The 12,848-nt window shown below is 37.5% G+C and overlaps 1 protein-coding gene across 1 annotated transcript in view; it reads right to left on the bottom strand.

The window, feature by feature from the left end:
• LOC145989248 (uncharacterized) overlaps positions 1–12,848 on the bottom strand; it is a 30,324-nt gene that overhangs the window by 1,070 nt on the left and 16,406 nt on the right. Inside the window, exons 3-4 of the mRNA XM_083124565.1 lie at positions 2,651–3,497; positions 1,580–1,831 (exon numbers count right to left, since the gene is read on the bottom strand). Coding sequence (XP_082980691.1) covers positions 1,580–1,831; positions 2,651–3,497 — 1,099 coding nt within the window. The remainder of the gene's footprint in view (positions 1–1,579; positions 1,832–2,650; positions 3,498–12,848) is intronic.

The raw sequence follows: 12,848 nt of genomic DNA, 5'->3' as shown, positions 1-12,848 counted from the left end.
AGGATGCATTATTTTTAAAAAAAACAATTACATCTTATATTGAATCATATTAAAGATTGTCTTTCTTTCTTTGCATTTCAATTATTTTACACCACTTTTCTACCTCTTGAGTTGAATAATGGGACAAACATGTTAACCAGGGTTCGAAACTGGGAATCTCTGGCTTCATGGCTCACCACCATGGCAAAGGTGTGAACATCAAAGATTATCAAATCAATAGAATAGAAAATGCCATTTCTCAAGAGCTCAAAGCACTGAAATGAGGCCTTAATGAGAAGAAATTTATCAACAGAATTTGTTCATCTTTACGTCCTCTACACACTGTGAAACATTGTACATTGGATCCCTAATGAATGGACAAATCAACAGAAGTTCAGAATGCACTTTAAACTATAGGACCAGTACTGATTAGGCTATCTGAACATAATGTGGACTTAAACAAATATTTAGGAGTCTGACGATTACAGAACACATGAAGCTAAAAATGTAAAACATTAGCATAGCCAGTTGTTATCTATGGACAGAAATCACTGCCATTAGCACAGATTCCTAATTCATTTGAATACACATGTTTAGTTACTTACAATGGGACAGACCTTGATTTTGCATTTTTCAGGGGGCCAAAATTTCAGACACGGTACTGAACAACAACTTTATACTGAAACTGTAATAGTACTGCAACACCACTAAACCCAGGGGTAGAAAAAACTTAAAATAATTCAGATACCAGCCCCCTTTTCTCAGGAGGCAGCTCTCATTTGGGGAAGAGGGTGGCAAAAGTTTTAATAAAGCCATGAATGCAACTAAAATAAATCTACAATCTACACATTTTAAAAGATTTCATTTATTAATCAATACAAGACTCGATTAAAGGTAATTAATTCTTGTGCCCAAGTGGCCATATCATCGCAGATTTTAAAATTCAGTTGGCAACATTGCAAAAAAACTTTATATTTATATGTTTATTATTCTGATTTAATGATATATATATGATAAAGAAAACACATGAAAAAATTAATATACTCTACTCATTTTAAAAAAAGTTAATGGAAATTTCCACAAGCAATCTAGAAATATTTAAAAAATATATATTTTTTAAAATTGAATTAAAAATATTCAGGCACCAGGTGAAAATTTTCAGGCACCATGGAGACTGGGCACTCTGTATTTTTCTACCCCTGACTGAAACAAAACAAGATCGTACAGGACAAAATATTCACTTACTTTGCTAATGACTGCCAGGAACTGCATTCTGGTAAGAAAATTTCGACATTCAGAAGTAGAAAGACAGTGTTGAAGAAGGGAGAGCCTTGCAGTGGGATTGCAGAAGAGTTTTATGTGTTGATCATGTGGTACTCAAAGATTAAAGTGATTAATTAGAAATTTGGTTTTAATTTTACCACTAATTGATCGATCATAGAATATGGAACAGGAGAGTTAATAATAGGAAATGTTACAGAGAAGAAGGACAAACATTGACAGATGGAACTGGAGATTAAAAGCAAAAGACTGAGATAATTGGAAGTTGATGGCGGAGGTGGTCGCAGTCTATCACGGACTGTAGAGCCAGGGGATTTACCTGACAATGAATGGGATGGAGAGTGCAATGGCTGTCCTATTTTTAGTCTGCTCATTCAAGAGGCAGTCAACCAGAGCATCAAACACTGGCTTCGTCTCTGCACAACTCCTCAGCTCAAGCAACATGCAGTCTCCCTCATCCTTGAAGAGTGAGCAAGTGAAGCATTGGCCATCATGAATCCTTATACACAGCCTCAGGAATACACGAAGAGCAAAACGGTACTGCAAGAGGGATATGAAGTAAGGGATACCTCTGAAATCAAAGAAACAAAAAAATTATGATACAGTACTCGGAAAATATTCACTCCATGATGTTTACTCTTTTACCTCATTACTATATTTGTGGCAATGGGACCAGACTTTGGAAAGTGCTTTTCAAAAGTAAGTGTGTTAGATATTTAGCTGTAAAAGTAAATCAGTTCAGCTTTTTGCTAAGAAATTACTTTGGTGAAAAACTTTGTTGAAAAACTAACTTGTTTACTGTTAAATTTACACATTCAAAATGCTACAGTTTCAATTTTCATTACCTTAAAAAGTAAAGAAGTTACTAAAGCATGTTTACTGTATTCTAGATAACATATAACTCATGGAATGTCTTGCACATCTGAACTACAAGCAAATTGATTCCATTTTCACTGGTACCGATTTTCACCTGTACTAATTGCTTTATTGCAGACTCACTGTCCATTTCCAGATATATGTTGATATGAACTTTTTTGTTCCTTTACCTGTCAGGAATCACCTCCTGAAGTTTGTCCCTATAGTTTATGTTCACCCTGTATACATGTTGTTTGTTCACTGAAAGACACTGGCAGTGACAAGCTTTGAAAACACAAACACCTCCTAGATGAAAAGTCTCTTCATGAAAAACACTGGTTTGGAACGTATTCACTGATGGAGGAACCGGAAGCCAACCCAGCAGTGAAGCAACGAGTTCCTCAGCAGAAGGTGGCTGAGGCCACCAAAATTAATAGAACCTCTGTAAGTAAGTTTTTGCGGATAAATATTAGTAACTTGCTTACATCTTATTATTAAGATATTAATGGTGGAAGCTAATCAAGAAAACACTTACATTGAAATTCGACTGACAAATTGTTGACTCGAGTAGCGACATGCGTGATGAACAAGTGTCATGTAATCAAGTAGAAGCTGGACAGTGTTGCTATCCACCAGTTCTTCAATGTAATCAGTTTCAGAAATTTTAGCCAGTAGAAACAGCAAAAAATGCATCTTTATTCCATCATTCACATTTCCAATGCATATGTCTGGCATAATCTTCAATTCTGAAGTGCCAACTCGTGATTTGCACTTTGAATCTACCAAATTAGGTGGACACACTGCTTTTTTTGATGCTTTGCTTCTGTCATGTTCTGAATGTGGATGTTGTACCATTCTAAGAACAGACCCCATGGACAGACAATATGAAGTCCATGTTCGGGGTACAAACTGTAGTGTCAAGTTGTAGAAATCCACCAGATTGTGAGTTATGTATTTTTCATCTTCATCTACTGCCTCAAAATCAACATAATCATCAGACCCTTCCTCTTCTTCTTCATCCTCATCTGAACTTGAGTAGTCAAACATATCAGCATATTCTGTAGCCTTTGGAGTCACAGGAAGACTGTACTGTGTAACCATGATGTCATTACACTCATGGATGTCTTCACTGTACTTCTTGATGTACAATTTCATATGCTGCACGAGAATAGCAATAAGATTTTCTTTCAAAAGAATTTTCCAACCATCATCACATTTTGGAAAATATGTCAGCCCATCCAAGATGGCACAATGCAAACTTTCCTTGGATGCATCGCCCAAATATTTGGCAAGGATTGGAAGTCCGCCAGCAAGTCGGACTGCATCTCTGGTACAATCTTCTCGGCAAAATGCAGATAATACTGTTAGAATTTCATCATCACCTGGAAGAACAAAATAACCTACATTAATATTGCGAAAAACTATTTAGCATTTTCTTTCATCATGATATCTGAGACCCATGACAAGTTTCATCCACTGAGGGTAAGTACACATATACTGCTCAAAATTTCCTCAATAACCATCACCTTCATATACTGCCCAACCATGGCAGTCACGTTTTTATGGGTACATGCCATCTCCACCCTCATCCCAACTCACTCAAGAACCTGCACATCCCTTACTACTAGACTCTCCCATCCGAGAACACTAACCACCTACGTTTCTGCACAATTACACTTGTAGAAGTCCTGGAGGGTGGTGGAAGAACATCGAACAGCAGTTCAGATCCCATTTTAAACTGTATGTCCAGTCCTAATTAGTCTATCTGAGCATAAATGGACCCCCTTCCGGACACCCATGGCTGCACTAAATTTGTTCAGTCACTATCTTACCACCTCAGAAATTGACGTGTTTATCCAAAGGACTCTCCTTCAAAGTTAACCCTACCCCATTCTTTATATTCAGACCTTTTCTCATAGCCTTAGATGTCAAGATTTTAGGTCAAAATGGCTCCCTTCATGAATGACAGTTTGCTCCAATTCCCTACGCCCCTACCACCACTCCCAACTCACAATCCACTTGAAATCTACATTAATGCCATTATTTCCATCACCTCCACAATTCTTATCAAGCATTGCTTTCTGCCATTTTGGCTAGAAGTGATGATTAGATGAAAATGATGAAGGGACATTCAAAAATAACCTCCTAGGGCTGGCACTTGAACCAGGAAACTTCGGTGGCAAGATCGAAAGTCGACCACTTAAGGTGCATGCCCATTGCACCAGCACAATCTGAATTGCTTACTCAATTGTCTCTGTAGTTGCATTTATAGTACAATGAATTAAAAGTATACTTTTTCTTTGTAGTGACAGCACATATTTTATTACTAAACGCAATTTCACATGTCATTTGCAAGAGTTTACGGAACTATAACTCGTCAGACCCAAACTTGCACCTTCTCAACAAACAAGCTCTTGTTGACCTCTGAAACAACATGAAAATCCTCCCAGCTGATAAAGGGTTATGAAATTTTGTGATTGCACACTTGCCTACATACCTTCTGCAGATTACAGACATTTTCTAAATTGTGCTTAGGTATTATTTCTAGTGCTTAGCGAATGAACCCCATGTGGGGGATTTCACACTGAAGTGATAAACAAAATGTGTAGCATTGGCCAATCGAATGTAGGCTTGTACAGAGTGGCATGCTGCTACAGTGGGACACATTGCTGTTGATTGATTCATTACCAAGTGACACGTGTTGCACGTTGCTTGTCACTTGTGTGTGAAACCTTCCTAAGAATGTTGAACATCACTTGCGCTACAGTTTGAGACCAAAACCATTGAAATATAGTGTGTGATTTATGAGGGATCAAACACAAGGAAAGTTACTAACTTTGTGACTGCACTGGCATAAAATTATGGCTTTTATCTGTGAATTTAATAGCAGGTGGATACATCTCATTGCTTGATTTTTTTTTACAATTAGCTTCTCAGCCACCTTTGGCTAATCCTGAAGATAAGGATGAGTGATATGATGAAATTCATGAAGGGACTCACACAAAGAACACACCCATGCCTAGGCTGAGATTCAAACCAGAGACTTCTGGCATCATAGCATGCTGTGCTAGCCACTCTGCAAGTTATATTTCATGGTGGTCTGGTATTAAGTTTAACAAAACACAGTCAGTGTCTCAAGATGTTGGACAAAGATTGATTTTTTGTTATGTCAAGACAATTCCACATTCTGCTCATATTTTCAAATATCTGTTACGCCACATTTTCATAAATGTAAAACACCGAACACTGAGCAATTTTAGGGCATCACATAATCGGCAGTACAAGCTTTAAAATCTAGGTATAGTTTACATGGGCAGGAATACCAAATAAGGGCAAGGCACCATAGTTTTAATCAAGATAACTGTAATATAACTAGAGTTTGTAGTTGAAATATTCCTAGACACAATGGATAACAACTCAGGTATTGGATTTGACATTGTACTTTTAAAAATGCATTTGCTTTCTTCTTCCATGGCAGAGTAGTCAGCAGGGACGGCGACAGGGGTGGGCACGGGTGGGCAAGCGCCCACCCAAAAATTCCTGTGCCCACCCGATTGCCCACCCAATCAAATTCAATAACTACATATACTTGGAGATATATGAATGATTCAATAAATAACTGTATTCTGGTGTTCATAACTTGTACATTTTACTTGTGAATATTATCTATGCTAGAAATGTTCACATATTATCATCTTATATAAAGCCAATTTTCTCATTAGAAAGTGAAAGTAATTACTAAAGCTATTGAAACAAAAACTGTGATCAAATGAATACTTCCATGATTAAAAGCAGCTAGTAGGCTTTGGAGGTTCAAAATTATGCAGGGTATGATCAAGATTAGATCAGAATTTAGGGTAAACTTGAGGACTGCAGCTCCGGGCCTTCACTGGGAAAGACTGCTTTGAAAAGTACCACATAATGAAAAAAATTAGGTACTTCGGATGTGGTAAAAAATCAAACCACACCATGTAACTTGGCAAGAAGTTATAACTGAAACTGTGTAGAGGGGATTGGAGTGAGGTCTTGGTGCTGTAAGCTCCGGGCCTCCACATACGTATATAAATCTCAGCCTGGGTATGGTTAAAATAATCTCCAAATAAACAAATAAAAACATCATAGTAGAATGACAGCACTTCGTTCCTACGCGTCAGCAAAAATTCGATGCGACTGGTGTTATGTTACATCCGGTCGTAGCGGGCCACGAGCGATTTTATTGTTGAGTCAGCAGAACGTGTCTGATCACGTTGAAAACATCGGAAGCGGTGGGGGGAGGGGGTCAATGGATTTGTCACGTTGTTTCTTGATGTATGCTAACCTAACACGTGCGTATGTTTGTGTGTGTGTGGAGGAAATGTGCGCGCAACCATTGCGTATGATTCAAACACATGAAGAAATGATTTAAAGATGGCGCCGAAGGTGCTTTACCTCGAAAGCTTAGCGGCTAAGGTTATTGCTCTGTAAAACAAGAGGCGGCGTCGAGGGTTCGATTCCTGGTAGAGTCAATATTGATTGATTGATAGATTGAGTTAGTTTTTCTAAGTCCGTTTTATGCACGGCAAAACTAATCAGGATTGGAGCTACAGTTGAAAAGTGGTGATTCGGACCACCATGTGCCTCCACCGAGTATCGAACCTGGGACCCCTTGATTACAAGGCGACGATGTCAATATTGAATGATCTCGATTAGCCTGTGTGTAAATAAAGGCAACAAAATGGTTGAGATCGAAAATCGAGTTGGGTTAGTGGTTAATGTTGTCACCTGGCAATGAAGAGGTCGCGGGTTCGATTCTCTAGGTAGTTAAATTAGGCCAATTGTTTAGTCCCGCCATTATAGGTCCCCGATTAGTCCATCTGTGCATAAATAGTGTTTGAATAAAATCAATATGGCGACCTTTTGTTAGTGGTTATTGTTGTCGCCTGGTAATGAAGAGGTCACGGGTTCGATTTTCTAGGTAGTTAAATGAGGCCAATTGTTTTGTCCCGCCATTATAGGTCCCGATTAGTCCATCTGTGCATAAATAGTATTTGAATAAAATCAATATGGCGGCCGCGTTTTGTGTTTAGCGGCGGCGACCGGGGCGGAGCGGCGCTGGGGCGGGGCGGAACGGCGCGGCGCGGGTGGTGTTTTTTATTCCGCGAGATGTTTTAACCAAGTGGTTGAGGGTTCGATTCCCAATGTTGGTGAAAATTGTATATTCAATTGTATTTGTTTAAAAGTTCCGATTAGCTTTTTTGTGCACAGAGAAAATGAACTAATTGGAAATAGGATGTTTATGCTGTAATGAAAAGGTCCCGGGTTCGATTCACAATGTCAAATTGGCTGATAATGATGTTGTTTTTTTTTTTTTAAAAAAAAAAGAAGTGTGTTGAGTCCCCATTAGTATTTAGGCAGGAACAGATATTAAAAATCAAAACAAAATGCCTTTTGATTACAACGCAAAGACTTTACCGCTAATGTATAAAGATAAATTAGAATCTGTTGTTTTGCCGTGTGGGGCCCCAGTACCGATTAGCTTAAATGCATAAAGAGTAGGTAAAATAAGCAAGATAGCAGTCACTATTGTTTTGTGATCAAAGAGGAGTCACAGGTTCGATTCAATCAAAGGAGGCAAGATTCTATGTTTCAATTCCATGTAAAAGTCTAAAGTTATGTTTCGATTAACCTCAATGCATAAAGAGGAATTAAACAAAAACAAGCAAAATGGCGACAGATGTGATAAAAGAAAAATTGAATTAGTTTTTTATAGTGACAAGAAAAAATAGCGAATCATTGTTAGAAATAGAATGAAAATAAAGATACTTGCCTTTGCGTGTCCAGCGCTGTGCAGAAAAGCTCTCATGCTTTATCTCCGACAAGTCCACAATACACATTTTTTTTTTATTGTATAGTTAATTATTAATGTTGTTATTAACACAGATTCTTACCAGTGTGAAGAAAAGCTCTCATGCTTTATCTCCGACAAATTCACAATACACACTTTTTCATTATATAGTTAATTATTAATGTTGTTATTAACACCGAGTTTTACCAGTGTGAAGAAAAGCTCTCATGCTTTATCTTCGACAAGTCCACAATACACACTTTTTCATTATATAGTTAATTATTAATGTTGTTATTAACGATTGTTACCAGTAAAAATATAAACCATGAGGATTTTTAAAAGGGTGATAAGTGAAAAAAGCCAAGACATATATTTTATCCCTGTTTATTACCAATATTTACAAAATTCAAAAGAGCCGCACACACACACATACATATGTAAAATGTTTATATTGTGTCACCAGTTTATCAGCATGTTATTTAACAAGTTTTTATTCTTCAAGTTTGTTCACTCACCCACATAAGGAATTGTGTCACTATCATATCCTTTTTTTTCTGCTGCAACCACTGAATTAAAATGTTTCACTATTTTTTCCACAAGCATGTTCTCGCAAAAAACAAACACTTCTTTGGAAAGTCTTTTTCCGTCGATGTTTTGTATAGACAAAGGCTCAGGTTTTGTACATCCATGTAGATGGGAAAGCACCAACTTCTCCTTATTACATGCATGGACAGGGGAAATATCTGTGCAACCGAAACATTGTTCGCGAAGGTCGAGAATGCAAGATTCCACACAGTTTCCAAAATATGATTTCAGATACGGCGACACTGTTTCACACATAACTTTCGCATGCTCGATGCACACAAATATCTTCATAAAGTTCCACCACGAACTTTGTGCGATGAACACTATCTCCAGGGAACCGTAAGCTGGTTTCTTCCTTATAATGATCTGACGGCGATTGTACAGTGTGGTTATCAGCAATTCATGTTGCTCACTTAGTGGGTAGGAAACACGAGGCTGCTCACCTGGAATAGCGATGTAATTGTCGATTACTGGAAACAATTCCTGAAGAGCGTGCCACTCCTGCAACTGTAGTTCAACACCGGCCGCCCCGCTTCTGTGTAGCCTGACCACAGGTTGGAAATCCAGATGAGAGGAAAGTCCGATTGAGATAACTTTTGTTTTCGAAGCATTCAAATAGTAGACGTGATCGAATAATATCGACTGGCGTATAAGACTAGTTACTTGTTTTTGTTCTTCAGGTAAATGCTGATCGCTCTCTTTCTGAAGAACCCCTTTGAAATTAGTGTACGGTTGAAATCTTTTTTTCAGCGGCATCGAAATAGAGGATTCCATGACTAAGAACTGCAAGATACTGCATGTCGCAGCGTGCAGGTATACATTTTGAAGAAATGCGTGGGTGTGTTTTTGAGACGCATGCGCGCGTAGCAAACCAAGCATGTGCTGGACAAAAAAGGTGGAGGGGGCGGGGCATTACAAAGATCAATGGTGAGAGAAAAATCAGCAGAATATCATAAACGTCATATTGAGGAAATATTGGATAACAAATATTAATTAATTTAATTAAAGCATCAACCGTATTGTCGATCTGAAATTAGGTTTATAGGCAGGGGGCAAAATGGAAAATATCGACGATGTTCTAGTATTGGATTGTTTCTGTATTTCCATCGGTATAATCCTCCACCACATTTGAAGCATACTGTTTCATCCTCTTTTTGAATGTAAAATAATCCTGCTTCGGACAGAGCTTCTACAAACGGGAATTCTTTTGATTGCCAGTTTCTGAAAGAGGACAATCTAGCATTGAAAGATCCCATCTCTGGATATTGCGTCATTGTTCTGTAAAGACACAAAACAAGATAAATATTATAAGTAAGCTGTTGTAAACTGTAACGCTACAAAATTATTAATATACTATTAGGACTATATGTAACTTGTATAAAATTTCAAACAGTATTTATTGTCAATATTTTCTAGTATACGTACCGAGTATTATAAATTTAATTTACGAGTCAGCAAATAAGTTGTTATAATATTGTCGTTTTTTATCGGTACTGGGAATAAAATTTGAAATTTATGCATGGGTTTACCAGAGGCTCAATGGAATAAATACAGAAAACAGTAATGCCCACAGTACACAGACCCGTAACTTTGTATCTGATGAGTGTTGTACGTATAGAATTTAGAGTTATTTTCCAAAAATCGCAAATGGTTATGCACATGTAGAGGTTTTCCGTAACTATCAAAAAATTCCCCCCGGGAGTTACTGTCTATGTAAATTGCTACCCAGTGCTTCCCGGGGCTATCTTTGGGATCTGTATTTACAATCAACGCTGCTGGTAGTTCCACATGTACAGGTAATTCATTAGCTGCGAAAACCCCAACATGATGATTGTCAAAGGCTCTATTTGATATTAACCCGTGAAGCAAATTTAAAGTCGACAGCATTGCTGGACACTAAATAGTAATATTGTGCAACTCACCTTTTTATACTTCAAAGTAGACGGTACACGTCACAGTAGATTCCAGAACCAATTTGATCTGGGCCACCAAGCTGTTTATCGTTGTTGAAACAATGGAGAGCTATCTAACACAACGCTGATGCTCGGAATATGTAGGCGGGGTTTACAAACGCGCATGCGTACAATGCTATCTGGTATTTGTTGTGCTGTTGTAAAATGAATTTTGTACTATAAGAAAATTGTCTGTATGTGTGTGTGTGTATATATATATATATACAGACACACACGCATATTTATTTATTGATGAAGTGTGTATATATATATATATATATATATAATACAATACAATATAATATATATATATGTAATTTGAAGATACAACATATCAGTAAAATCTAACAACTAGAAAAATATTCATAACATTCGACTTTTATATTATATGTAATTTAAAACATTCTTCACAGTTTGAGAAATGGAGTGCTTGTGGAAACACCCGTTCTCTGCAATATTGGCTGGTCCATCAGGATGTGGAAAGACATATTTTGTGAAGCATTTTCTCCAGTGTTTACCCCAAATGGTAAATGTAAAATTCAACAATATTTTGGTGTGCTACGGGGAATGGCAATCTGCATACAATGATTTCCCTGGTTTTGTACAATTTCGGGAAGGAATGCCTAATATTGACCAATTTGTGCCAAATTCTGGACCTCATCTTATTATTATCGATGATCAGATGAGGGAATGCGATCAAAGAGTCACAGATTTATTTACAAAAGGGTGTCATCATCGTGATATTAGTCTTTTCTTTATCACTCAAAATCTATTCCATCAGGGAAAAGGGAATAGGGATATATCTTTAAATAGTCATTATATTGTATGCTTCAAAAATCCAAGAGACAGAGCCCAAATTAATTATTTATCTAGACAAGTATACCCGGAGAATCCAAATTTTATAAAAGATGCATATTACAATGCCACCGCTGAACCCCATGGATATTTGCTGTTTGATCTGAAGCAGAACACTCCGGAAGAAGTACGTTTTCGGTCGCGGATATTTCCCGACGATGATATCAATTATGTATATATTCCTACAAAAAAAGCAAGCATAATCACTAGTCGTTTATTCTGTCATCATGGCTTCAAGAGTGAAACACGCTAAAGTGCTCCAAGTTTTGTCGGATGCTAAACCAGCTCTTCGCACAGCGATATTACAAGCTGCTGATTCTTCCTTAGTTAATTCAATCTGTGAGTGTTGTTACAATGTTCTAAAAGGGAATGTTCCTCTTTCAACACCTCAGAAAACAAGATTGAGCCGGTACAAGAAGGTGATACGTAATCTCTCTGCCAAAGGACACTCTACAAAGCAGAAGAAACAGATACTAGTGCAACACGGAGGATTTTTACCTGCGTTATTAGCCCCTTTAATAGGTGTGTTATCAAGTTTATTTAAAAAAAAAATCTGAACATGGAGCATGCCAAAAAAATGGTTATAATACCTCAAGAATTTATGGATAACATGAGACATCCTGTTATGTCTGCACCGTCTACATCCTTATCGCAATTGGATCAGGATATGCAAGTAATTTTGAATCTCAAAGGTCTTTCGGATGATGAAAAATGGAATCGTTACAGTATTGTGCTCCAAAAATTTCTGTCTATTACTCGAAAACAAAGAGAACCTGTGTCGCTACCGATTACAGAATCTACTGAGAAGTTGACTGATATGAAAGAAGAAATTCTAGCTGCTACACCTAGCATGTATCGTAGAAAAGCCGAACTGTTGTATGAACGTCTTTTACATAATAGTAATATTGATTGGGATAAATATGGGGCAGTTTTTATTAACAATAATAAAATTGAAGGCTCAAATATTGTCGATCTAGTATCGGATATAATTCGACCACGAAAAACAAGCAATCCTGTTGGGTGGCAACTATTCAATAGAGCTCTGGCGTTATCTAATATTCCTCAAGAATATATAGGTAACCCCCGGAGACAGGAGTTTATTCAACAGATTGTTTTTGGAAACCCCGGATGCCATGTTCCGCTGTCCAGAGCTAACCAAGAAGAGGCACAAGAATTAACAGAAGCAGAAGAAGAAGAAGAAGAAAAGGAACCAATTTCTTTTGTATCATCATTTCCAGGGCACAAACGTAAACGTACTGTTCCAGTTTGGTCAAGATACAAACCATGAGCGAAAAAATATTAGAGAATATCTGGTACAATCCATCTCATCCAGCATCCTATTCTACAGCTTCAACACTATGGAAAGCTGTAAAAAAAATCCATACCATTGTCAACAATCAAACATTGGTTGACAAAGCAAACTGCATACACTTTGCATAGACCTGTAAAGCGTCGATTTCCGAGAAACTTTTATTTTGTGCATAATATCGATGACCAATGGCAGGCTGACTTGAATG

This window comes from Lepisma saccharinum, chromosome 6, assembly GCF_977018435.1.
Source record: "Lepisma saccharinum chromosome 6, izLepSacc3.1, whole genome shotgun sequence".
NCBI classification, from domain to species: Eukaryota; Metazoa; Arthropoda; class Insecta; order Zygentoma; family Lepismatidae; genus Lepisma; species Lepisma saccharinum.
The sequence above is the reverse complement of the archived record's forward strand: the minus strand, read 5'-3'. Positions and strand labels throughout refer to the sequence as shown.